The following is a 25,656-nucleotide window of genomic DNA, read 5'->3' as shown; positions in this document are numbered from 1 at the left end:
TTTCTAATCCTAGAAGTGCCACAATATTGTCACCCCTATTTATTTATTAAGTCAATAAGCAACATTGGGCCTCCTCTCCTTGATGGAAGTGAACCAAAATTCCCAGGATTCAGTCCCTGGTCACTTAAGAGCTAAATGAGATATGGGGCTTCTGTTTTGTTTAATGCAGTGGTTCTCAACCTTTATAGTGCTGCGACCCCTTTAATACAATTCCCCACGATGTGGCGACCCCAACCGTAAAATTATTTTCGTTTTGAATTTATCACGCCTGAAGCCGTATTGGCTAGCGATCTGAACTGCTTGCGATTGCCTTGAGGACGGAGGCATTAAAGCGGAGACTCCTCCCCTATTAAGTTTATCGCGCCTGAAGCCAGATTAGGCTAGCGATTGGGAGAAAGAAGGGAAGACTAGTATAGGTCTATTTCAAGCTATTTAGTTCTCATCAGCTAGCCATATCCTTCTGGGATTAGAACCTGGGTATGGCTAGCTGAGGAGAGCTAAATTATTTTGGGTTACATTTATATTTTACTGACAAAGAAATAAAGGGTATAGACTAGTATAGGTCTGTTTCAAGCTATTTAGTTCTCATCAGCTAGCCGTACCCTTCTGGGATTAGAACCTGGGTATGGCTAGCTGAGGAGACCTAAATAACTTGAAATAGATCTATACCAGTCTCCCTTTATTTCTTTGTCAGTAAAATATAAATTTTTAAAAGGCACATAGTGGCTCAGTGGCTAAGACTCTGAGCTTGTCGATCAGAAGGTCAGCAGTTCAGCAGTTCGAATCCCTAGTGCTGCATAACAGAATGAGCTCCCGTTCCTTGTCCCAGCTTCTGCCAACCTAGCAGTTCGAAAGCATGTAAAAATGCAAGTAGAAAAATAGAGACAACCTTTGGTGGGAAGGTAACAGCACTCTGAGTGCATTCGGTGTTGAGTCATGCCGGCCACATGACCATGGAGACATCTTTGGACAGTATTGGCTCTTCGGCTTAGAAACGGAGATGACCACTGCCTCCTAGAGTTGGGAACGACTAGCACATATGTGCAAGGGGAACTTTTACCTTTTAGTATAGATCTATTTCAAGCTATTTAGCTCTCATCAGCTAGCCATATCCTACTGGGATTCGAACCTGGATATGGCTAGCTGAGGAGAGCTAAATAGCTTGAAATAGATCTAGACCAGTCTATACCCTTTTATTTCTTTGTCAGTAAAATATAAATTTAACCCAAAATAGTTTGTCGTGAAACCGACTGCCTGCGAAGGCTCCTGGATTGATGCTGAAAAGTGAAAGGGAACCAGTATGCTCTGACACATATTTGGGTAGACCAGGTTGCCCTGATAGAAAAAAATCACAGTGCTGGGAGTCAAATAATTTAACAACCGGTTCTCTGCCCTAATGACTGATTGGGTGGGTGTGGCTATGGTCGGCATGGCCAGGGGGTGTGGCGGGTAGCACTCGGCCTCCTGCACACCCTGGGAGCAAAAACGGGCCGCAGGGGACCGTGCCGTACCCTCCGTGCCCCATTTTGGGCCTAGTAGACCTCCCTACGGCCTCCTGGGAGCAAAAGTAGGCCACAAGCCTCATTTTGGGCCCTGTAGGCCTCCCTGCACTTACTGTTGTGGCTCCAGCCCCCCCAACCCCCCCGGGCCTGGCCCCCTGCCAGAAAGTGATTCAGAAAGTGAGGGGGAAAGACCATCGGGGCTCCCCCCTGCAGGGCCGGCCTCTCTGGCTCAGCTCCAGGAGCCAGAGGCAGGCCAGGTGGAGGAGGTGACGAGGCCTCTGTCTCCTGTATCTCCCCCCGCCCAGGCAATGCTTTCAGACCCAGCTGTGGACAATCGGTCCTAGTTAGATCCCAGGTTTTGTAGACAAGAGAGGTGGGAACAACAAAAGAAGGGGTGGGGCAGGCCTAGAGAGTGCTGAGTCACGGAGCCACACCCCACAGGGTATAAAAGCAGGAGGGGCTGCTCTACTACTTCGTGATGGACAAAACAAACTGACTGGAGAAAACTTGAGCTGAACTATTTGACTGAGCATTTGGCCTGGATTGCTGTTTGTTCCTGACTTCCTGGTTGCTCCAGTAACGAGCTTCTGTGACGCCGGCATCAGGGAAGATAAAGAAAACCTTGGCAGATGTTCGCTGATCTGCTGCCAGAGCTGATAGCTGCCGTGGACTAAATTGCTGGCTAATTGAGTCAGTTCACATGTCTCCCGGACTGAGGTGGGGGGGACAGAACACTTACCTGGGAGCCAAAACAGGCCTCATGGGGACTCCTGGAAGGGGCGGGGTAGGGCCAGTCAGCAATTTAACAACCGGTTCACCTGAGCTGGCTGAATCCCACCACTGTTCCCATGCCACTCCAAAGCTACCAGTTATTTCCATACCAATCCGGAGCATGTTCGAAGGAAAAAGGCAGTTTTCTCCCGATTCAAGAATCAGTTTAGAAGAGACTGCCTCCAATCCCGTGTACCGCAGAGCTGCCAGGAAGCGACGATCGACCTTCGTCAGGAGCTGTTTTGGATTGATTTGGCCAACAAGAACTAGACTTATAAATTGGGGAAGACGGCCAGACTAGAGTGGCCAAGAATCCCTCCGGCCAATAAAGCCATTTCATTGCAGAGAAAGCTCCGTGGTGAAGCCTTTAGAAAGCTCTCCGAACGGGAAGACGCAGAGACAGCAGAAGTCAAGTCGTTGGCGTTCCCGAAGCCTCTGCAAGCAGGCGCAAAATGACCTTGCAGGCTTGCTTGGAGGAGGAAACATTGTCCCTCTGATCTAGGGAACACTGCCCTCCTGCCACGAGGGCTCCCCACCTTTTTGATGTCCCTGTCCCCAACCGTGCTGCTCCAGAGGAGACCCGCCAACATCCACTGGGCACAAACAAATTCCTTCCCATTCTCTAGTTTAGCGGTCACCAACTGGTGGTCCATGGACCACTGGTGGTCTGTGAGAAAATTTTGGTGGTCCGCAGAAAAATTATTTGCATTTTTTACATTGCACTAAATCAGGGGTCCTCAAACTATGACCCCTGGGCCGGATACATGCAATGAACGTTTGTGTTGCTGAAGAGAGTCTCCTCCTTCGGGGTCTTTTTGTGTGGGTCAGAAGCGGGCAGAAATTCTGACTTGGGGTCTGCTTCAGCCTCCTGGTGCAGGGCTTTGGGCAAAGGCTGGAGGGAAGCACCACTGGTGGCAAAGAGCCAGAGGGCCTTATTCCAGTGGGGCTGGAACTGGCTGACCATCTCAGCCCGCTGAGCCTCCAGGCGCCGGTACCTGGCCTTGCACTCCCGCAGGTCTTCCCTCTGCTTGGAAAGCCTATGCTCCTAGTCCTCAGTGAGGTGCTTCTACTGAGCCTCCTTCTTGATCAGATCCAATTTGAACTGAGCCAGCTGTTTTGCCAACTCTTTCTGGTGGTGGCTGCTTAGCTCCAGCAACTGCTTCCTATTGGGGCCCTAAGGAGCCCAGGTAAGCAGGCAAGGAGTGGCTGGGAGAGGAGGGGTGAGTAGGGGCCGGCGAGGCACCCCTTGATGTGAGTGACATCATGTTGGCCACGCCCACCCAGTCATATGACCACCTAGCCACGCCCACCCAGCCGGTCATTAGGCAGATCATATTAATGGTCTGCGGGATTTAAAATTATGAATTTAGTGGTCCCTGAGGTCCGAAAGGTTGGGGACCCCTGCTCTAGTTGGGTAACATCTTGGGTCTCTTTTTTTGAAAGGCCACGCGGCTCAAGACAGTGGTGTGGGCACAGGGGCATTCTTGAAGTGGGGGTGGGTGGAGGGAGAGCGGAGCCACTGAGATGTCAAATGGCAGCCCCCCCCTCCCTCCTTCTGCCCTCCCCTCTCTTCCCCAGAGGAAAACTCCTCCAATCTCCCTCCCACAAGGCCTTACCCACAAGGGTAATTACAGGGCTGAGGATTCATGGTGGAGGGAGTTTCACGGAAGGTGCCGAACCTGAAGAGGGAAAAAGACGTTAAAAAAAAATGGGATTGGCAGGTTGCGTCTGCCTCAGTTTAAGGATTTCCTTTCCAGTGGTGGGATTCAACCGGTGTAACAACCAGTGCGCTGAGCATGCGCAGTCCATTAGAAAACACCGTTTTAAAAGCCATGTTAAAAGCACTAAAAACAGCGGAGGCACAGCAATCCCCTCTGCCGCGCCTATCAGCTGGGCTTCGAATGAATGACATAAAGGAAGGCATAGCACAAGGGCAGGCGGGCCCAGCTGATCATCGGAGCAACCGGCTCACCCGAACCGGACCAAACAGGCTGAATCCCACCCCTGCAAGGGGCGTCGACCACTATTCTTTGCTGCCCATCCCTGACCAAACCGAGAAGGGGAGCTTCTAAGCCCTGTTTTCCTTATCCACTGAAATAAAAGCTAACGAGGGTGACGTTCGTAGTCGGTGGCAGAAGAAACCCCCGGGGGAGTTTTGTGTTTTGACAACCAAGCCCTTTGAAAGCACAAGCCAGCTTCTTTTTGCCCGACAGGGGATGAGGAGCCATCTGTGTGTGTTTGTGTGAGAGTGTGTGTTTTGCTCCCTTTTCTCAGTGTCTCCTTCTGGACTTGACAGCATCTAGCTGTACAGTACAGAGGAGCCACAAAGGCAGCTGTCCTTCTCTGCCCACCACCCAGCTGCCGGGCCTATCGGAGGCCCAAGAGCCCACTAGGAAGTCCCCGGAAATGGCTTACCAGAAACCGGCCCCTCACACTCCCAGAGAGAGCCTGCCTGAGATCAAGGCACGACCATGGCTACACCCGGGCAGCAGGTATCCTCCGATGCTCACCTGAGCAGGGCTGTGGTGGGAGGGGGAAGAACCAAGCCATGTAGAAGAAGGTGCTTTGCTTAGGCTAGGGAATAACCATCCCCAAGCACTGCTGTCCAATGTTCCTCGGTTTCCCCTTGTTGCTCTGGGAAAACGCTGACTTCGGATTAGTCGTCTTAACTCAGGGGTCGGCAACCGGTGGCTCTGGAGCCTCATGTGGCTCTTTCATCCCTCTGCTGCGGCTCCCTGTCGCCAGTCGGCTCCACAATTGATAGGGATTTCGGTTAGGAAAGGGAAAGGGAAAAGGACGCCGTACTAGAAGGAGATTCTGTGGTGGGGGAACCGGACTTCCAGTCAGCTCCAGAATTGAACGGGGGGCTTCCGGTTGGGAACTTTGTAGCTCTTTGAGTGTCTAAAGTTGCCGATCCCTGCCTTAACCGATTTGCTACATTACTGTTTTAGCAGTGTTCTGGTCACCAGCAGGACTCCAAAGCAAGCTTTCCATACAAAAAAGCTTTTCAACGCTGCTGCCCTCTCTGCGTAATTCATCTGTGTGTAACTTTGTAAAACAACAACAGCACCAGGAGAGGCTTTGCATCGTTCACCCGAAGAGAATTCGAGGGCATTTTGCAAATCTCCCCAAAGATAGGACAGAAGGGCAATGAGGACAGCCAACTTCTCCCCAATCTCTCTCTCTCTCTTTCTCTCTTCTAGAACACTCTGGAGAAGCTCTGGAAAAGGGGCGAAGGAAGGTGACCATCAGCAGAGAGAATCAAAATACAGTATGGAAATGAGCCTTTGCCCCTGGGGGTTGTCTCTGGGGTGGAAGGAAGGATCCCTAGTCGCCAGCGATGCCCGGGGAGCCTTTTCCGCTTCTCCTGTAAAGAGGACCAGGCTCCCTGTGCAGCAGCAAATGAAACGGAGTTACTGAAAAGGATGGCTGGCATTGGTCCCATTGGTTTTGGGATGCTGGACTGAGCATCTCCCTCTGTCCCACTTTTCCGCTCAGAGCCCCTCTATCAAAACCCTGTGATGAACCGGCTGAAGGCGCCAGAGCAGCAGCCCCGGGCCCTCCCGGTGGGTGCTGGGCTTTCCACTGCCACCCTGCTCTCCTCGGCCCTGCTAGGTGCTGCCTCGCTTTCCACCCAGCGCGATTACAGCTTCGCCTTCTGGCAAGAGATCCCGGAGGTGAAAAGCAGAGGGCTGCTGGACGGCCTCCCGTCGCAGCAGCGCCGCCTACAGGAGGTACCTGAGAAATGCACATCGCGGGAGGTGGGGAGGACGAGGGCACAGGCAGCAGCAGAGGCTTCTGTGAGGGTTGTAGGGAGGAGGCAAAATCTGGACGATTGGGACAACGGATCGGGTTCAAGCCCCGACTGAGAGAAGAAAGCAAAGAAGGGGAATTCTTAATTAATAACATTATTTGTCCACAGCCTGCTGTATTTTAGAGCAACCCTATCAGGGAGACAATTGCTGTACCTTGCTTTTGAGCAGAATCCGTTCTGAAGACAGGGGCTGACTTTAAACCATGAACGAGAGAATAATAATAATAATAATAATGTTTTAATTTGTATACCGCCCTTCTCCCGAAGGACTCAGGGCGGTGAACAGGCAAATAAAATACAAACAAACATACTCAATAATTATAACAACCCTTAAAAAACTGATTCAAATATGCCAGAAAATTTAAAATGACATTACACCCCATAAAATTACAAAATTTAAAACCCATCAACAATTCAATTAAAATTTAAAATTAAAATCAGGCCAGTCCAGCCATACGAAATAAATAGGTTTTAAGTTCGCGGCAAAAGGTCCTAAGGTCAGGTAGTTGTCGAAGCCCGAGGGGAAGTTCGTTCCACAGGGTTGGAGCCCCCACAGAGAAGGCCCTCCCCCTGGGGGCCGCCAGTCGACATTGTTTGGCTGACGGCACCCTGAGGAGTCCCTCTCTGTGGGAACGCACCGGACGCTGGGAGATAGAGGCCGGCAGTAGATGGTCCCGTAGGTAGCCCGGTCCTAAGCCATGGAGCGCTTTAAAGGTGGTAACCAATACCTTGAAGCGCACCCGGAAAACAACAGGTAGCCAGTGCAGTCTGCGCAGGATATGTGTTACATGGGAGCTCCGAACCGCTCCCTCCATAACCCGCGCAGCTGCATTCTGGACTAGCTGAAGTCTCCGGGAGACTTCAGCTAGTCCAGAAGACTCCGGGAGAGAGAGAGATGCACAATTTTGCCTGTTCAAAAGTTTAACCAGTTAAGGTTTAAAGACTTTTCAACACCGCATTGCCGGAAGTTTAAGTGGCACATGGAAATAGTTTTTGGTTATCTACTCTGACCCAGAAGGTTCCCGTTAAGCTTACTGGAGAAAAACCCAAAACAAACTTTCCTTGTTGCACGTAGGCAAAGCGCTTGGCAAATACCGCAAATAACTTTGACCTGTGCTGTCTAACGGAATTTACCGCAAAAAGAAAACAGTGTTTGGGACAAGTTGTGCTTTCCTTTAGAGCAATGGTGGTGAACTTTTTACTCACTGCCGAACAGGTACTCGCTTTGCGCGTGTGCGTGTGTCAAGTGCTAATTTGCGGCTCTTCCCCGTGCGCAGCGCACGCAACCACACCATCTGCGCATGCATGCAGCTTTTGCACAGCTCCCCATGTGCTGCGCGCGCAATTGCACCATCTGTGCATGCGTGTGGTTTTCACGCGTGCGATGCATGTGCGCGAATGCCATCTATGCATGTGCACGCTGCGCACAAGTACTCTCGCACGCATGCGCAAACGTGTGCTCATGCACAGGAGGGCTTCGAAGACCAGCTGGGTCCCCTGAATCGCATGCAAGCGCACCAGAGGCCCAAACACAAGCTCCTGCACGCACAGCTGCAGGAGAGTTGGCCGACAGCTCGCCTGCCTGGAAAGATGGCTCTGCATGCCACCTCGAGCATAGGTTCGCCCTCACGGCTCTAGGGAATCCAATCTCTCCCCGCAGCCTTGATTTGACAGGCACCGTAGGAATGGTTCCTGGGTTTGGCAAAATTCGTTTCCGCTCCATCAGCAGCCTACGAAGCTGGCAATGGAGGTGGACAGCGATGAGGCTGAGGTGAGGCCAGGGCCATCGGGAAGTGAGGTGCGGACTCCAGAGCCTCCAGAGGCTGATAGTAGTGAGGCAGAGGAACAGGAGGAGCCTGTTCCTAATGCACGCATGAGAAGAGCTGCCAGAAGGCAAGAGCAGCTCAAGCAAAGGGGACAACTCAGGAGTAGGGCCAAGAGATGATTGGCCCCTCCCATAAGGCTTAAAACAGACCAGCACCGGCATTTGAGCTTTGCCAGAAAACAACGTTGGTAGCTGCGTCTTCTGCTTCATCTTCTGCTTTGTCTTCTGCTTTGTGTACGTCTTTCTTTTTGTGGCTTCTGGATGTTTGCCAGGAAGGGCCTTTGGCAGTGTGCCTAATTGGACCAAGGTTTGTGAGATAACTGAGGAATTTGTGTTGGGAGGCATTTTTTTTACTTTGAGTTGAACGATGCTGGGAATGAAGTAATTCTCAGCTGTTCGAATAAAGTTTGTTTTTCCACGGACTGAGTTTATTACTACTTACTTGGGCCTGGGTCACAAGACCGTCTGCCTTTGTCTCTCTGTGACAGGCCATGTTTGAGGTGATCACTTCCGAGGCCTCCTACCTGCGCAGCCTCCGGGTGGCTGTCTTCCACTTCCAGCTGTCTCCCGCCTTGCGTGGGGCTGTCATGGGGGCCCAACTGGAGCAGCTCTTTTCCAATCTCTCGCAAGTCAAGGACACCAGTGAGAGGTAGGGTAACCCTCTGTTCCCCTCCCTCTTCTGCTCCTCTTCATTAACCCGCCAAGGCCTTTGGAAGCCTCCCAGGACAATCATCTGTGGGGGCACCCAACACGCTCTTTGTTATGGCCTGCCAGCGGCCAGTGGAGCTGGCAGCAGAGTCGGACAATGAGGAGGTTGGGGAGGAACTTGGGCCAGTCCTGGGGGGCTGGGAAAAACTCAGACAAGGGCTCTGGATTGGAGGCAGAGAGAGAGTAAGACAGCAGCGAGGCAGAGGGACAGCTGGAGCCTGGTCCCAGCGTGCACATGCGCAGAGCTGCCAGAAGACAAGAACAACTCAGAAAGCAGGGTCGACTCAGGAGTAAAGCCGCACCTTGGAGGTGATTGGCCCCTCCCACAGGAAATAAAAGAGGAGTGAACAGGGAGTGGGGCTTTTGCAGGAAACAATTTGTTTGTTCCATGACTCTGAGAGACTCTGTGCCAAGTGTTGCCTTGTACTGCGGTTGGAAGCAAGTTACGTGGCAGCTTGCCAAGCGAGATAAGGTCTGTGTTGAGAAATATTCCTTTGAAAAACCTGTTTGGACAGGCCTTGCTGACTGTGAATGAACGCAATTCACAGTCGTGTAAATAAAAGAGGTTTTGCCAGGACCAATTCCTGCCTCCTACTTGTTAAGGGAGCCTAGGTCATAACACTCCTCCTCCTCCTCCTCTCTGCCCCCTGCAGGTTTCTGCTGCAGCTGGAGGATCATCTGGATCAGGACGTCTTCTTGCCGGGTCTCGGGGAAGTGGTCCTGAAAAACTGCCCTGCTTTCCACCGGGCTTACGTTCCCTACGTCACCAACCAGATGTATCAGGAGCAGCTCATGCAACGGCTGATGTGAGGAGCGGAGGGGATGAAGAGGGGCAGCCCCACTGACGGAAGAGTTGGGAGGCATTGGCTGCAGCAAAGGACCGGTCCATCGATGGCCCGCTGCTCTAGCCAAAGCATCCCCTTGACTCATTCCACAGATTCACACGGGATGTTGGCCCAGATGGGTTCAAGAGAGCCTGTCTTACCTCCCACCCTACGTCCACCTTAGACTTAGCTTAACTCAGCTCCGATCAACCTGGGCAGCCCCTGAGGGCCCCCTGAAAACTTTTCTTTGTTCCCTCCACCAAGCCAGGAAGGGGAGCAGCCGCTTCCTGCAGGTCCTGCGCACGCTGGAGGAGCATCCCATCTGCCAGAGGCAGCCCTTGAAAGCCTTCCTGGTGTTGCCTTTCCAGAGGATCACACGGCTCAAAATCCTACTGCAGGTGTGTGTGTGTGGGAGGGATGCTTATTCCACTTACTACCGTATTTCCCCAAAAATATGACCTACCCTGAAAGTAAGACCTACCTTGATTTTACATGCGTGCCCAATATAAGTCCTACCCCCAAAATAAGCCCTAATTAAGACCCCGCCCACTCCAGGATGCACGGGTAAAAATTAAGCTAGAGTGGGGATGGGGGGATGGAGCTGCCGTACTACTTACCTATGGACAGTTACAGCCAGGCCTCGCACACCCCAACACCTGCCTTGCCAGTCCATTTTGTTGTGACCCAGGCCCCAGTAGGTAGTAAGAAACTCAGTCCATGGGGGGAAAAAAACTTTATTTGAACAGCTGAGAATTACTTCATTCCCAGTGTAGTTCAATTAAATTAAAAAAAATTCCTTCCAACACAAACTCCTCAGTCCTATCGCAAACCTTGGTCCAATTAGGCAAACTGCCAAAGGCCTTTCTTGGCAAACGTTCAGAAATCACAAAAATAAAGGCAAGACGTAGACGAAGCAGAAGATGAAGCTACCAACGTTGTTTTCCGGCAAAGCCCAAACGCCGTTGCTGGTCTGTTTTAAGCCTTATGGGAGGGGCCAATCATCTCTTGGCCCTACTCCCGAGTTGTCCTTTCTGCTTTAGCTGCTCTTGCCTTCTGGCAGCTCTTCTCATGCATGGATTAGGAACAGGTTCCTCCTGTTCCTCTGCCTCACTACTGTCAGCCTCTGGAGGCTCTAGAGTCTGCTGTCCAACTCTGTTGCCAGCTCCGCAGGCTGCTGGCGGACCACAACACATTTATTTTACCTGCAAGGCTTTCCTGAAGGCCTCTGCAGCCGATAACAGAACTCCGGATCGATTCGGAGCTCTCTTATCCTCTACAGCAGCCTTCAGGAAAACCTTGCTGCCCACAGAAGAATTTCCTGAAGGTCTCTGATAACGAAAAGGAGGCCGGGAACAACGCACACAAGTGAGATGAATCCCCCGAAAATAAGACCTGGCGCCTTTTTTGGTGGGGAAAAAATATAAGACAGGGTCTCATTTTCGGGGAAACACTGTAGTTCCAGACCAATTTATTTCCCTTCCCCACGAGAGCCAATCCCCCAACCCGTTTTTGTTTGAAGGTGAAGGAACCTTTGAGCTGACACATGGACAGGACCCTTCAGAAGGGATCTCTACTGTCTTTTTTTCAGGGTGTTTTCCTAGCCTTGGGGGTGGGGGTCTTGCCAGTGGCCTGCTAGGTTCCCATTTGAGTAGCAATCAGGCCTGCTCCCACCTAGTTTCCAAAAGAAGATGAGTCTATCCAGGTCGATCCCAAATGGAAATCCCGTGGCTAATTTGGGGGGCTAGAGAAGAGTGACGCTACCTGGGAAAGGCTACAAAGGCCTCTCCCCTCAATCCTGCATGGCAGAAACCTACTGTGTTTGTTTGGTGATGGAGACAAAGTGTTGTGGCCTGCCCGCAGCCAGCAGCAAATTTGGACAGTGAGGAGGTTGGGGAGGAATGTGGGCCAGTCCTGGAGTCTGGGGAAGACTCTGACGAGGGCTCTGAGTCGGAGGCAGAGAGGGGGCCAGGGCCGTAAGCCAGTTATCAGCTGCCTTCGGAGTCTGACATCAGTGAGGCAGACAAACAGCTGGAGCCTGTTCCCAGTCTGCGCATGCGCAGAGCTGCCAGGAGACAGGAACAATTAAGAAAACAGGGTCGACTTGGGAGTAAGGCTTGGAGATGTTTGGCCCCTCCTATAAAGACATAAAAGAGAAGCGAATGGGATGTGAGCTTTTGCAGGAAGCAATTAGTTCATCTGGTCAGTAAAAGCTCTGGGAAAATTCTGATTGACTCTGTGCTAAGTTTGGCCTTGCCCTGCGAGTGGCAATTAGTTCTCTGGCAGCATTCCAAGGGAGATAAGGTGGGTGTTTATTAACATTCCCCTGAAAGACTATTTGAGAAACCTTTCGGACTGGGAATGACAATAATTCACAGCCGTATGAATAAAAGAGGTTTGCTAGGACTAAGTTTGTGCTGTTTACTTTCTAAGGAAGCCTAGGTCAGCACTGTATACCTTTGCACAGGGCCTGATGGTTGAACTCCCAAAGTAGGGGACGTCCAGGTGGTGCCTCCCCCTATGAAAGAATGCTCAGCTCTAGGGTCCTTCCTTGCCTAGGAGAAGTGGGGGAAGAGAACCAGTTTGAGTCGTTTGATATCCCTGTGGCTTTCTCTCCCTCCCTGTCAGAACATTCTGAAATGGGCCGGACCTGATTCTGAGCTGACAAAATCGGTGGGCTTGGCCCATGAGGCTGTGGGGGAGGTAAGTGCTGCCGAGAGGGGGAGACCCTTCCGTGTTTGCATTTCCTGAGTCCTCCCTTCCATTTGTCCTCCCTGACCCTCAGGCTCCTCTGCTTTGGCCCCGTGCGAGAAAAAACCTCTTGCTGCAGTGGTGAAATCCAATTCTTTTTGCGACCAGTTCTGTGGGCGTGGCTTGGTGGGTGTGGTGTGGCTTGGTGGGCGTGGCTTGGTGGGCGTGGCAGGGGAAAGATACCCATTCCCTCACCACTCCTGGGGGAAGGATATTGCATAATCTCCATTCCCACCCCACTCCAGGGGAAGGATACTGCAGAATCCCCATTCCCACCCCACTCCAGGGGAAGGATACTGCAGAATCCCCATTCCCACCCCACTCCAGGGGAAGGATACTGCAAAATCCCCATTCCCTCTCCACTCCAGGGGGAAGGATATTGCATAATCTCCATTCCCACTCCACTCCAGGGGAAGGATACTGCAAAATCTCCATTCCCACCCCACTCCAGGGAAAGGATACTGCAAAATCTCCATTCCCACCCCGCTCCAGGGGAAAGATACTGCAAAATCTCCATTCCCACCCCATTTCAGGGAAAGGATACTGCAAAAAAACTCCATACCCACCCCACTCCAGGGGAAGGATACTGCAAAATCTCCATTCCCACCCCACTCCAGGCGAAGGATACTGCAAAATCCCCATTCCCTCCCCACTCTGGGACCAGCCAGAGGGGGTATTTCCTGGTTCTCCGAACTACTCAAAATTTCCGCTACCGGTTCGTCAGAACCTGTCAGAACCTGCTGGATTTCACCCCTCTCTTGCTGCCTTTTTCAGATTGTGTCCCAATGCGACAAGAACGTCCAAGCCATGAAACAGAAAGAGGAGTTGGTGACGCTGGAAAAACGGATGGACTTCTCCAAGGTCAACGTGAGTTGACCTTTCTTTCACGCCTGTGAAAAGCGATCATGATTAGAATGATAATTATAACGATGGAAATAAAATACTGCGATCTGGCATGAGGGTTACAACCTCCCGTTTTCCTTACGGTTGGAAAGAAATTGCAGGTGCTCCCGAAAGAATGTCGATCAACGATGAAACTGCTTGGGGTGGGACAAATTAACAGGCAGGACAAGGTGCATATTCTGCATATTCGTAGGCTGTCGCACAGCAGAGAAAATTCTCTTTTATGTTCTACCAATATGACTCTTCAAAGTGTCTGATTAGAGGATGGTGGATGAGAAAATGACTCATCTTGGCTGGAACCAGAAAAGCTCCATCTCTGTTATACCCCCTTTTCATCTTTCTGCTTGCCTACATCGCGGTGCCAATTTCTCTGCCAATTGGTCAGTAGGGTTGCCAATCTTGGCGATTTATAGGGAACAAAGTGTGTTGTCCATTCCTCCTTCAATGCCAAATGCCGTATTTTTGGGAGTATAGGACGCACTTCCCCTTTCCCCCTAAAAGTAGGTGAAAATTTCGGTGCGTCTTATACACCGAATGTAGCCAAAAAGGCGAGGCACGGAGGAGGAGGCGATGGTCTGTGGTAATCCCTGCAACCTGGAACAGCTGATTGGGGGTATTCCGGGAGGCCGATCCACCTGCCAATCAGCTGCTCGTGATGAATCAAGCTGCAATGATGTGCTGAAGCTTCTGGGCATGCGCAAAGACGTCTGGGCGACTGGGCGGAGCCTCCCAACACCGCTGCTACCGGTTTGCCCGATCCGAGGTGAACCGGCTACAATCCACCACTGAATCACATCCAGAAAGCAAGAAACACAAGTAACTTTATTCAGCAGGATTCAATAACTTCTCTTTATACACACACACACACACACACACACACACATATATATGTAGGTCTTTGGTTATTCGGGTTTTCTCCCACATAAAATTGGAAGTGTCTTGGCGACGTTTCGACGAAGTCTCGAGGAGTATATGAAATCCCATGCACCACCTGCAGCACCACATACATCAGACAAGCCAATAGAAGAATAAGTGCACGCATTGAAGAACGTAAGAATTCAGTCAGAAAAGAGGAACCAACTTCTTCCCTGGTCCAACACTTTAAAGCCACAGGACATAAAATTGACTTTAAAAATACCAGAACTATCGCCAAAACTGAACACTTTAACAACAGAATAATCAGAGAAGTCATCGAGATAGAAAAATGCCCACACAGCATGAATAAATGAGATGATACCTCCTGCCTACCAGCCATTTGAAAACCCGCCCTTATTGACAAATGAGTCCCTAACATGAAGAATGACGCAAGACCCACACTCACGAGTGCCACACAGCATGTCACCACCACACATCCACACGGAAAGCAGACTCAAACCCACACCGATGATGAAGCACTGACCTGCGGTCAGAAGCCAGACCGCAGCTGCATCATTAGCCATTTCAAACCCCTCTAATCCATACATGCAGCAGACTGACACCCACCGTGAAGATGTAACATGACCACGAACACCAAGCCAAACAACAGCAATGCAGCTCACCAACTCAAATCCCCCTGCAACTCAGACTAACCTGAGCACAACTAAGCCCCCCCCAAACACAACACACACCCATCCAATCAGAGCACAGCCAACCCCACCATCCAATCAGAACACAGCCAAACCCCCAACCAATCAGAACATACCTCCACCCAATCAGAACACAGCCCAGCTCCCAACCAATCAGTTCAAATCCCCACTAGCAGTTAAAAGGAAGAAACAGCTGCAATCACACATTGCTCCTAGAAGCACGAAGCTGTAAACACCAGCCTGAAGATGATGAATGAGACTTTGTCGAAATGTCGCCAAGACATTTCCAATTTTATGCGGGAGGAAACCCGAATAACCAAAGACCTACATACAAACACCTGCAAAAACCTCAGAAAACAAATATATATATATATTTATATGCAGGTTTTGGTATGTTCAGGTCTTTTCCCGTGTACATGGGAAAAGACCCGAACATACCAAAACCTGCATACATATACCCGTGAAAACCTATGAAAAGAAACAAATATATATTGCTGTCTCCTTCCTTGTTGCTCACACAACAAATACTGTTTCAGTTTCCAAATAGCCCTCAACTCTCTCACACATTAACACTAGCCAGATGAATACCAATGGATGCTGGTAGGCAGAGGCAGAATTTTTTTTCTTGTTATTTTCCTCCCCCCAAAATAAGGTGCGTCTTATACTCCGGAGCGTCTTATACTCCAAAAAAAATACGGTAGCTTGCGAACTATTTGCAACTTAGCATAATTCTGAATTTTACTTCAGAGGAAAATAATGGTGGGAATTCCAAGCCTCTGCTCTCTTTTGAAGAAACACACTAACTGACGCTCCATTTTGCTGTGTTTTTTTGAAGGGGGGGGGGGAAATGCATTTATTTGGAGGGAAAGCTGAACTGTAAGACAAAGCCCCCGTTTAATTCTCGCAGCCCCTTCCTCCCATCAGTCCCCATCTGCCTAAGGTAGCCTGGATCAGATTCTCTGCCACAAACCTTACTAAAGAGTTAGAGTGTCCCTGAGCTGCTCTCGTATTTTCCTTAAGGAAGCTGAGCCTCCATCCTTCCTTCCTGCAGCCTCTTCCTCAATTCAGCCAGGGTCGCTGGCTCCTTCACGAAGGAGAACTCCGGCAGGTCCTAGTCCAAGAGGCCGGATTCGGCTACCGGCCCCAGGTCAGCATGAAGACCATTTATCTGCACCTGTTCAACGACTTGCTGCTGCTTTCTCACCTCAAGGAGTAAGTGCCCCTCCACCTCGAAAGACCCTCACCCAGCCTAGTTAGGAATCCGGAGTCCAAGGGTGTCAAAGTTGATTTCATTGCGGGCCGCATCAGGGTTGGGTTTGACGTCGGGGGCCAAGGTGGGCGTGGCCCGCATGACGTCATTTGTATCAGAGGCGCCTGTGGTGCAGAGGTCATATTCAGCGGGTTCTGACCAGAACCAGTAGCAGAAATTTTGAGTAGTTCGGAGTTTGGAGTAAATAGCACCCTGCGCCCATCTATTCTCTGCCTCCCGAGTCCCAGCTGATCGGGAGGAAATGGGGATTTTGCAGTATCCTTCCACCTGGAGTGGGGTGGGAATGGACATTTTACAGTATCCTTCCTCTGCCAAGCCCACCAAGCCACAGCCACCTAGCCACACCCACAGAACCGGTAGTAAAAAAATGTGAATCCCCCCCACTACTGTGGTGGCCCGAGTGCTCCGCCAGCAAAAACGGGCTGCCGAGCTCCATTTTCATCCCTGCCATGGCAGGGGTGAAATATAAAATTTGTTACTACCGGTTCTGTGGGCGTGGCTTGGTGGGGGGGGGGTAATGTGACTGGGTGGGCGTGGCCAACATTTTTTAAAAAAAAAACTTTTAAAAGCATTTTTTTCTACAACCTCTTCAAAGCCTCCTCTGAGGATCCCAGCTGAGTTGCCTGATGGTCAGAGGCTTTTTTTAAAGAAAAAGTTGTGTTTTTTAAAAAAATTTGCATTTATATCCCGCCCTTCTCCGAAGATTCAGGGCGGCTTACACTATGTTAAGCAATAGTCTTCATCCATTTGTATATTATATACAAAGTCAACTTATTGCCCCCAACAATCTGGGTCCTCATTTTACCTACCTTATAAAGGATGGAAGGCTGAGTCAACCTTGGGCCTGGTGGGACTAGAACCTGCAGTAATTGCAAGCAGCTGTGTTCATAACAGACAGACTTAGTCTGCTGAACCACCAGAGGCCCCCCATTTTCCAACAACATATTCCATGTACAGGGAGGGAGAGGGGGTGGAAGATGAAAGATTATTAATGTACAGGAATGATTGAAGATATGTAATTAAAAAATAGAAATAATTTGAATAATTTGAAATGAAATCAGGGTTGCTCAGCTGCCATTTCAGAAGGGAATGGAAAGGGAGAGAGGAGTAGGGAGAGCGAAGGAAGAAAGTAGGTAGGAAAAGAGAGAGGTAGAAGAGGGGGAAAGGAGAGGAAGAAGAAAGGGGAAAGAGAGAGGGATAGAAAGAATGGAAGAAGAGAGGAGTGGGGAAGGAGGAGAGGAGGGAGAAAAGTGAAGGAGAGGAAGGATGGAGAAAGTAGAAGAAGGTAGAGAAGGGAAGAGGAAAGGTTGTGTTAAGGAAGGAAGTGGTAGCTGAGCAGGCCCGAATAAGTAATAAATGAAAGTTAATGATTAATGTTGAATAAGAGGCTTTTTTTTCTTTTAAAGGCAAAAAAAAATGCTTTTAAAAGCCTCTGACAATCCCAGCTGAGCCGCATTATCATCAGAGGCTTTTTATTTTTTACTTTTAAAGGCATTTTTTTGGCTGAAGAAAAAATGCTTTTAAAAGTAAAAAAAAACAACCTCTGATGATCACATGGCTCAGCTGGGCATGGGGGATGGGAGGGATTTTTGCTACCGGTTCTCTGAACCACCTGCCACCATCACTACCGGATCGGGAGATCCGGACTTAACCAGGAGCATTTCACCCCTGCGCCATGGCCTCCTGCTGTCCTCTGCCAGTGAAAACGGAGCTTGTGGGGGGCGGCCTTGAGTTTGACACCCCTGCACCAGTGGGAGGAGATCTAGCATGGTCACAAAGGCTAAAATGTCTCCCTCTTTCTTTTCCTTCCAGAGACGGGCGCTTCTTGGTGACGGACTACGCCTGGACTGCTCACGTCAAAGCTGAGCTTTTCAGAGCAAAATCCTTGGGACTCCCAGAATGGAGCTTCTACCTCTCCCTGGCCCAGAACCACAGAGAGGAAAGCAGAGATCTGGTCCTCAAGGCAGGCAGCGAGTAAGTTGATGTTCTGTCTCCTTCCCCACTTCAGACGCATGAGCTGGCGAGCCAGGGAGCTTGGTGCAGGTGTGGGACTGAAAAATTTTAGCAACCGGTTCTCTGCCTGGTTGCTGGGTGGGTGTGGCCATGGGGGCGTGGCCTAGTCAGCTTCCTGCACCACGGGGGGTGGGGGCGTTTTCACTGTCCCCAGGCTCTGGAGGCTCCTTTGGAGGCCAGAAACGGGCTCGTTTCCGCACATCCGGTAGGCCCATTTTTCGCCCTCCCAGAACCTCTGCATGGGCCTTCCACTTACCTAGCATCCAAAACGGGTCACATGGAGACTCCTGGGAGGGGCGGGGTGGTTTGCGGTCAGCCAGTCCTTGCAACTACCGGTTCGGCAAACCAGATTAAAATTAACATCTGCTGTAGCACATGTATGGAAACAAAATAATGTTCCAAGAGAGGAAACAATTATCCCAAAAATTTTACGATGTGCAGAAATGGACAGGATGACGTTAGAAATCAAGAAAAGGGAAGAGTCGGATTATTACAAAGTGTGGAATAAATTGTACGATTGGTTGGAAAGAAGAAATCAAAATTATAAATTATAAATTGGATTGTTAATCTGATTAAGTTGGAATTAGAAAATGTAAATTATTGGATTGGTAAACAGAATAATAGAATGTATATGTAAGTATGTATAGGATTGAGTAAAAAAAGAACAGAGAATATATACCATTGCCAATACGACAAGCTTTAAAATATGTAACGCTATGTTTGAGATGTGTTTTTAATGTGTTTTTGTTTTTTGTTTTTGTTTTTTTGGTTGTGTTTTTTCTTCATTTTGTTTTTAAGGGTGAAAAGCTTAATAAAAAATTATTTAAAAAATAAATAAATACAATTAACATCCAGTTCGCCCGAATCACTCCGAACCGGCTGAATCTCACCCCTGCGCTTCGGTCCTCCCTTGGAGACTGGGGAAGTCTCCTTTGAACTGTCTGGTTGCTTGTTGGTTTTTTATTTTATTTTATTTTATTTTTTCTCCCTAGGGCCCAGAGACAAGACTGGATTTCATGGCTAACAAGCCACTGAAACCTCGAGGCAGGAATTTCCCAGGAGTTTCCATCTGACTCCCTACCTCCGCTAGGCCTGGATGCTTCCAATGAGCAAAGGGGACATCTTAAATCGGAACTACCCACGGAAGACTTCAAAGCATGGAAACCGAGTAACCGTGTGAGTCAAAAGAGGCTTTAGGTAAAGGGGAGTGTTCTGTCTCCTTCCCCACTTCAGACCCACGAGCTGGCCTTCAGCCAGCAGATTCACGGCTCTTATCAGTCCTGGCAGAGAAATCGCAGCTGCCTGCCAAAGTTCAAACAAATGACTCACATAGCAAGACTTTCAGCTCTTTTTGAAACGGTTCAGCTAAACTTTTGCTTCCCGTGGAGTGAGAGCAGTCCCAAAGCTCCTTATATATCCTGTGGGGTGGGGCTCCTGCCCCCCCTTCCTTTTGATGACGCCACCTCTCTAATCTTCTGAAGCACGGGTCAAGCCAAGCTTGATTATTATTATCAGCTGGGTCTGAAGGTGTAGCCTGGGGAAGGGAGGAATCAGGGGATGACGGCCTCATTACGTCCTCCGACTGGTCTGGTTCTGGCTCCTGGAGCTGGGCCAAAGGAATCGGTGCTCCCGAGGTAAGCCTTACCGGCCCTTCCCCCTCACTCTCGGGCACTGTCACTGTCGGGCATGGGGCCAGGTTCGGGGGCTGGAGTCACAACAGGGAGGCCTTGATTTCCTCTTCGAAAGAGGTTGGCGCATGTCAAAAGTTTCCACGTCCCTCAAAGGCACAGAGACTGAATGGAAACCCAGGGGATCCTGTTTTGTGGAGATGCAATTAATCTGGGGGTGGACAACGCAGAAGCAGGCTGAGCTAGCCGAGGCATTTTGGCCTCTGAGCCAGGCAAGTGATGCGGCTTCCTTGAATACCGAACGTTTTGCTAAAATTGTTAAAATAAAATTGTTCAAAATTGCTACAATAAGATATTTGCATTTATTTTTATAGTTAGTAACGTGACTTTAACTGGGACGCGGTCAGTGGCGAAATCCAATTTTTTTTACTACCGGTTCTGTGGGCGTGGCTTGGTAGGTGTGCTATGGCTTGGTGGGCGTGGCTTGGTGGGCGTGGCAGGGGAAGGATACTGTAAAATCCCCATTCCCTCCACACTCCTGGGGGAAGGATATTGCAAGATCAACTCCAGGGGAAGTATATTCCCAACCCACTCCAGTGGAAGGATATTGCAAAATCTCCATTCCCACCCCCTCTGGGGCCAGCCTGAGGTGGTATTTGCCAATTCTCTGAAATACTCAAAATTTCTGCCACTGGTTCTTCAGAACCTGTCAGAACCTGCTGGATTGCACCCCTGGACGCGATGGCTCAGTGGCTAGGACGTTGAGCTTGTCGATCGAAAGGTCGGCAGTTCAGCTGTTCGAATCCCTAGTGCCGCAGTATAATGGGGTGAGCTCCCGTGACTTGTCCCAGCTTCTGCCAACCTAGCAGTTCGAAAGCACGTAAAAAAAAATGCAAGTAGAAAAATAGGGACCACCTTTGGTGGGAAGGGAACAGCGTTCTGTGCACCTTTGGTGTTGAGTCACGCCGGCCACATTACCACGGAAACGTTTTCGGACAGCGCTGGCTCTTCGGCTTTGAAACGGGGATGAGCACCGCCCCCTAGAGTCAGGAACGACTAGCACGTATGTGCGAGGGGAACCTTTACCTTTACCTTAACATGACTTTAACATGCTTGGTCTCATAAACGGAGAAGATTTTTAAAGGTATTCCACCAACAAATGAGCCACAAATACAGAATAACAGAGTTGGAAGGGACCTTGGAGGTCTTCTAGTCCAGCCCCCTGCTCAAAAATAGGAGACCCTGTACAATTCTGGATCAGTGTCTCTCCAGTGTCTTCTTAAAGAGCATCCACAATTTCCGAAGGCAAGCTGGTCCCACTGGTATATTGTCTTCGCTCTCAGAAAATTTCTCCTTCGTCCTAAATTGCTTCTTTCTTTGATAAGTCTTATGTCTCTCTGCCAATTTTCAAAACTTTCCTTTCCCCCCCGCTATTTTCCTTCTCCCCCTTAAAAATTATAGAGTATCATTTCGCATTCAGCAGATACTGACAAACCCAAAAAGCCAGCACGTGGGGGGGGAAAAAGAATAGGATGTTTTAAAAAATGGAACTTTCAAACCGCACAGAATCGCTGTGTCGCTGTAACTCCGGAACTTTATGTCTTTCTTAATGCCCAGTGGCTGTCCAAGGCAACTTAAAAGACAGCTCTGTCTAAACCATAGGTTAGCAACCTGTGGCTCTGGAGCCGCCTGTGGCTCTGGAGCCGCCTGTGGCTCTGGAGCCGCCTGTGGCTCTGGAGCCGCCTGTGGCTCTGGAGCCGCCTGTGGCTCTGGAGCCGCCTGTGGCTCTGGAGCCGCCTGTGGCTCTGGAGCCGCCTGTGGCTCTGGAGCCGCCTGTGGCTCTTTCACTCCTCTGTTGTGGCTCCCTGTCATTTCAAAATATGCATCACAACACAATTTATTGAGCTTTTCAGCCCCCAATAGGCCAACCATGGATAAATCCAAGAAAAGAAAAGTTTGAGAAGAAAACAGAACGTTTAATTCGACTACATATGCTAGGGTGTTTTTTTTTTAAGATTTTTATTTTTTAACAACAAACAAACATAAAAAAGCTCACCAAACCAGTTACAATCTGCTGGTGGGGTGTTTACATATCTTCTTGTGCAATCTCAAAATAGACATCGTACATATATCTTATATCTTATATTATCGTACATATATCTTATATTATCTAGGTCTCTTATTCAATCTAGGTCTTTTCTAACATATCTTTCCTTCTAACCAGCAATAAAATAAATCCCATATTTTGTAATATTGCTTATCTTCTTGTTCTCTAATTTCAAATGTCAATTTACTCATCTCTGCACATTCCATCATCTTCCTAATGATTTCGTCTTGCGAAGGTAATTTCTCGTTTTTCCAATTTTTAGCAAACACAATCCTGGCTGCTGTAATAATATTCACAATCAAATATTTTAAATCTCTACTATACGTTTCAAGGTATAATTCCCCCCCAAAAAACTTCTGGCTTAAAGTCTATATGTTTTTTTAATCATTTTCTCTAACCATGTGTGTATTTTAGTCCAATATCTTTTCGCTTCAACACTTGTCCACCACATATGGTAGTATGATCCGGGTGTCTGATGACATTTCCAACATTTTTCGGATTTATCCTTGAACATTCTAGCAATTCTTGTCGGGGGTATACATATGCTGGTTTTGTGGCCGCTCAGAAAATAGTCAGGCACGGGAAGGGTTTTGTGGCTCCCGGTGTTTTCTTTTCTGTGGGAAACAGGTCCAAATGGCTCTTTGAGCGTTTTAAGGTTGCAGATCCCTGGTCTAGACTCTTTTAATTTTGAATCACTGCTGGAAAAGGCCAATTTCTAATTGCAGAATTAACCTGAACCGTAAATCTTTTTAGCACGGAATGTCCCATGCGTTTCCTGGTCACGAGGGGGCAGCAAAGTCCTATCAGTTCAAACACGGCCTTTTTTTAAGCTGGCTTTGCCACAAGTTGCAAGAATAAATAAATAAAATATGCCCAAATAGAAATGCAGGTTCGAAACTGTAGAATAGGTAAGTTTTCTGCTGGCAAAAGCAAGCCACACTACTGTGATTTGTGGGGGAAAAAACCCTGACTTTTCTCAGCAACGTATTAAATTCCATTATGAGAAAACCTTAACAGATTTGGGGTTCAGCCGAGGTGAAATCCAGCAGGTTCTGGAGAACTGGTAGCGGAAATTTTGAGTAGTTCAGAGAACCGGCAAATACCATGTCTGGCTGGCCTTAGAGTGGGGTGGGAATGGAGATTTTGCAATAACCTTCCACTGGAGTGGGGAGGGAATGGAGATCTTGCAGTATCCTTTCCCCAGGAGTGGGGTGGGAATGGAGGTTTTGCAATAACCTTCCACTGGAGTGGGGTGGGAATGGAGATTTTGCAGTATCCTTTCCCCAGGAGTGGGGTGGGAATGGAGATTTTGCAATAACCTTCCACTGGAGTGGGGAGGGAATGGAGATTTTGCAGTATCCTTCCCCCAGGAGTGGGGAGGGAATGGAGATTTTGCAGTATCCTTCCCCCAGGAGTGAGGAGGGAATGGAGATTTTGCAATATCCTTCCCCCAGGAGTGGGGTAGGAATGGAGATTTTGAAGTATCCTTCCCCCAGGAGTGAGGAGGGAATGGAGATTTTGCAGTATCCTTCCCCCAGGAGTGGGGTGGGAATGGAGATTTTGCAGTATCCTTCCACTGGAGTGGGGTGGGAATGGAGATTTTGCAGTATCCTTCTCCCAGGAGTGGGGAGGGAATGGAGATTTTGCCGTATCCTTCCCCTGCCACACCCACCAAGCCACGCCCACAGAACCGGTAGTAAAAAAAATCGAATTTCCCCACTGGGTTCAGCGCTTCGTATTCTGCAGACACGGATCTTTGCGTTAAAAGATTTCTTTAAAGCGAGTCACAGGCCTTCCATTCCCGCAAAACCTTCCCTGAAGGCCTGTATTCCTTCTTGTCTCTGCTTACAGATCTCCTCTTTTATCATTTATGATTATTTTCAATTTAAGGGAGCAAGAGAAGGCAGGCCTCATCAGCACCCTCAGAGGGCCAGGTCCCCAGGCAGAGAGGCAGCCAGGGAGGGAGGGAGGAGGAACAGGATTCCTGGGGCCACTTGGAATGATCCCCATTGAATCTGCCCGGAGAGAGAAGGATGCACAGGAGAGTTGTTTTGTGTGTGTGTGAGTGAGTGAGTGAGAAAGAGAGAGAGAGGGAGAGAGAGGGAAGGGAGAAAGAGGTGTGTGTGTGAGAGAGAAAGATGAAAGAGAGAGGGAGGGAGGGAGAGATGTGTGTGTAAAAGAGAGATGAGAGAGAGAAGAGAGAGGGCGGAGAGAAAGAGAGAGATGTGTGTGTGTGTGAGAGAGAGATGAAAAAGAGGGAGGGAGGGAGAGGTTGTGTTTGAGAGAGACAAGAGAGAGGGAGGAGGGAGAGAGAAGTGTGTGGGTGTGAAAGAGAGAGAAGAGGCGGGAGGAAGGGAGGAGAGATGTGTGTAAAGAGAGAGAGAGAGGAGAGAGAGGAGAGAGAGGAGAGAAAGAGAGATGTGTGTGAGAGAGAGATGAAAGAGGGAGGGAGGGAGAGATTGTGTTTGAGAGAGACAAGAGAGAGGGGGAGGGAGGGAGAGAGAGAGAAGTGTGTGGGTGTGAGAGAGAGGACCCAGATTGTTGGGGGCAATAAGTTGACTTTGTATATAATATACAAATGGATGAAGACAATTGCTTAACACATTGTAAGCCGCCCTGAGTCTTCGGAGAAGGGCGGGATATAAATTCAAATTTTAAAAAAAAGAGAGAGAAGAGAGAGGGAGGAAGGGAGGGAGAATGTGTGTGTAAAAGAGAGATGAGAGAGAGAAAAGAGAGGGAGGGAGAGAAAGTGAGAGATTTTGTGTGTGAGAGAGATGAGAAAAGGGAGAGGGAGGGAGAGAGAAGTGTGTGGGCGTGAAAGAGAGAGGAGAGAGAGAGAGAGAGAGGAGAGAGAGGGAGGGAGGGAGGGAGAGAAAGAGAGATGTGTGTGTGTATATGTGTCTGACAGAGAATTACAAGGGCATGGCAACCACTCTACTGGGGGAGGGGAACAGTCAAGGATTTAGTGAGCATTAACATCCCACCCCCACCCCCTCAAAAAGCTACCGCTACCCCTGCAACATGGCCACCCCCTGCATTTTGAGGGGCTAAGCCCAGGGGCTCCCATTCCACGCCCTGCATCTGGGGGAGAAGAAAGGGGGTAAGCAAGTGACCAAGGATTTGCGTTCGGTGGACGGCTAAGTGCCACCTGCTAAGGAGGGCCAAATCGTTGCCCCAGGAATTGGTCTCCCCTCCTTACACCCGAGGTTCTGCTCTGCTCTCTTCTGCCCACTGACGGTTCAAATGGGGTTTGTCCAGCCAGGCTGTCAAATGGGGTTCAAAGTGTTTGTCCAGCCAGGCTGAGATCCAACGGGCTCTGCCCACCCCCATTTCCCCCCCCCACTTCTCCCCCCAAGGGCACCTCGAATTCTTTGCTCGACATCAAACTAATGATTAACCTACCATTAGCCCCAACCGGCATTCGCCGGTTCCTTTTTCAGTAAGACGTCCCCTGGGCCTAAGGAACACCTTTGGCTGCAGGAATGGAGTAAAGACAGAAGCACCAACATGGAGCCGATGCAGGCGGGCGTCCTTGCATCCTGCTGCCTTCTTCTAGAGAAGCGGGTGTCAGACTCAAGGTGCCGGAGGCTGGATCCGGCCGACAGGGTGCTTAGATCTGGCCCGCGGGGCAGAGGTGGGTTTCAACAGGTTCTGACCAATTCTGGCGAACCGGCAGCAGAAATTTTGAGTAGTTCGGAGAACCGGTAGTAAAAATTCTGACTGCCCCCCCCCATCTATTCTCTGCCTCCCAGGTCCCAGCTGATGGGGAGGGAATGGGGATTTTGCAGTAACCTTCCCCTGGATTGGGGAGGGAATGGAGATTTTACAGTATCCTTCCTTACCACACCCACCAAGCCACAACCACAGAATCGGTAGGGAAAAAAAATCGAATTTCACCACTGGGCTGAGCTGCCTCTGCCTTGCCCGCCTCCTTCCTACTCCCAGGCTGGGGTAGCCTCTGGAGGGTGTGTGTTTGTG

The 25,656-nt window shown here is 49.5% G+C and overlaps 2 protein-coding genes across 2 annotated transcripts; both read left to right on the top strand.

Moving 5' to 3' along the window:
- The first annotated feature begins 4,679 nt into the window (after positions 1 to 4,679).
- Positions 4,680 to 10,813, top strand: ARHGEF19 (Rho guanine nucleotide exchange factor 19). The gene is made up of 7 exons (XM_058161463.1): positions 4,680 to 4,765; positions 5,477 to 5,544; positions 5,772 to 6,007; positions 8,401 to 8,561; positions 9,274 to 9,426; positions 9,713 to 9,842; positions 10,724 to 10,813. Exons 1-7 carry the CDS (start codon positions 4,680 to 4,682, stop codon positions 10,811 to 10,813), a joined length of 924 nt encoding a protein of 307 aa, XP_058017446.1.
- Positions 10,814 to 12,989: 2,176 nt separating this feature from the next.
- On the top strand, positions 12,990 to 19,093 carry LOC131186997 (rho guanine nucleotide exchange factor 16-like). The gene is made up of 4 exons (XM_058161054.1): positions 12,990 to 13,059; positions 15,712 to 15,872; positions 17,743 to 17,904; positions 18,936 to 19,093. The coding sequence occupies exons 1-4, from the start codon at positions 13,000 to 13,002 to the stop codon at positions 18,976 to 18,978; spliced, it is 426 nt and encodes a 141-aa protein (XP_058017037.1). The 5' UTR covers positions 12,990 to 12,999; the 3' UTR covers positions 18,979 to 19,093.
- Positions 19,094 to 25,656: the final 6,563 nt, after the last annotated feature.

The sequence above is a fragment of the Ahaetulla prasina genome, chromosome 18, assembly GCF_028640845.1.
Source record: "Ahaetulla prasina isolate Xishuangbanna chromosome 18, ASM2864084v1, whole genome shotgun sequence".
NCBI lineage: Eukaryota > Metazoa > Chordata > Lepidosauria > Squamata > Colubridae > Ahaetulla > Ahaetulla prasina.
Note: the sequence above shows the minus strand (reverse complement) of the source record. Positions and strands in the feature narration are given on the sequence as shown.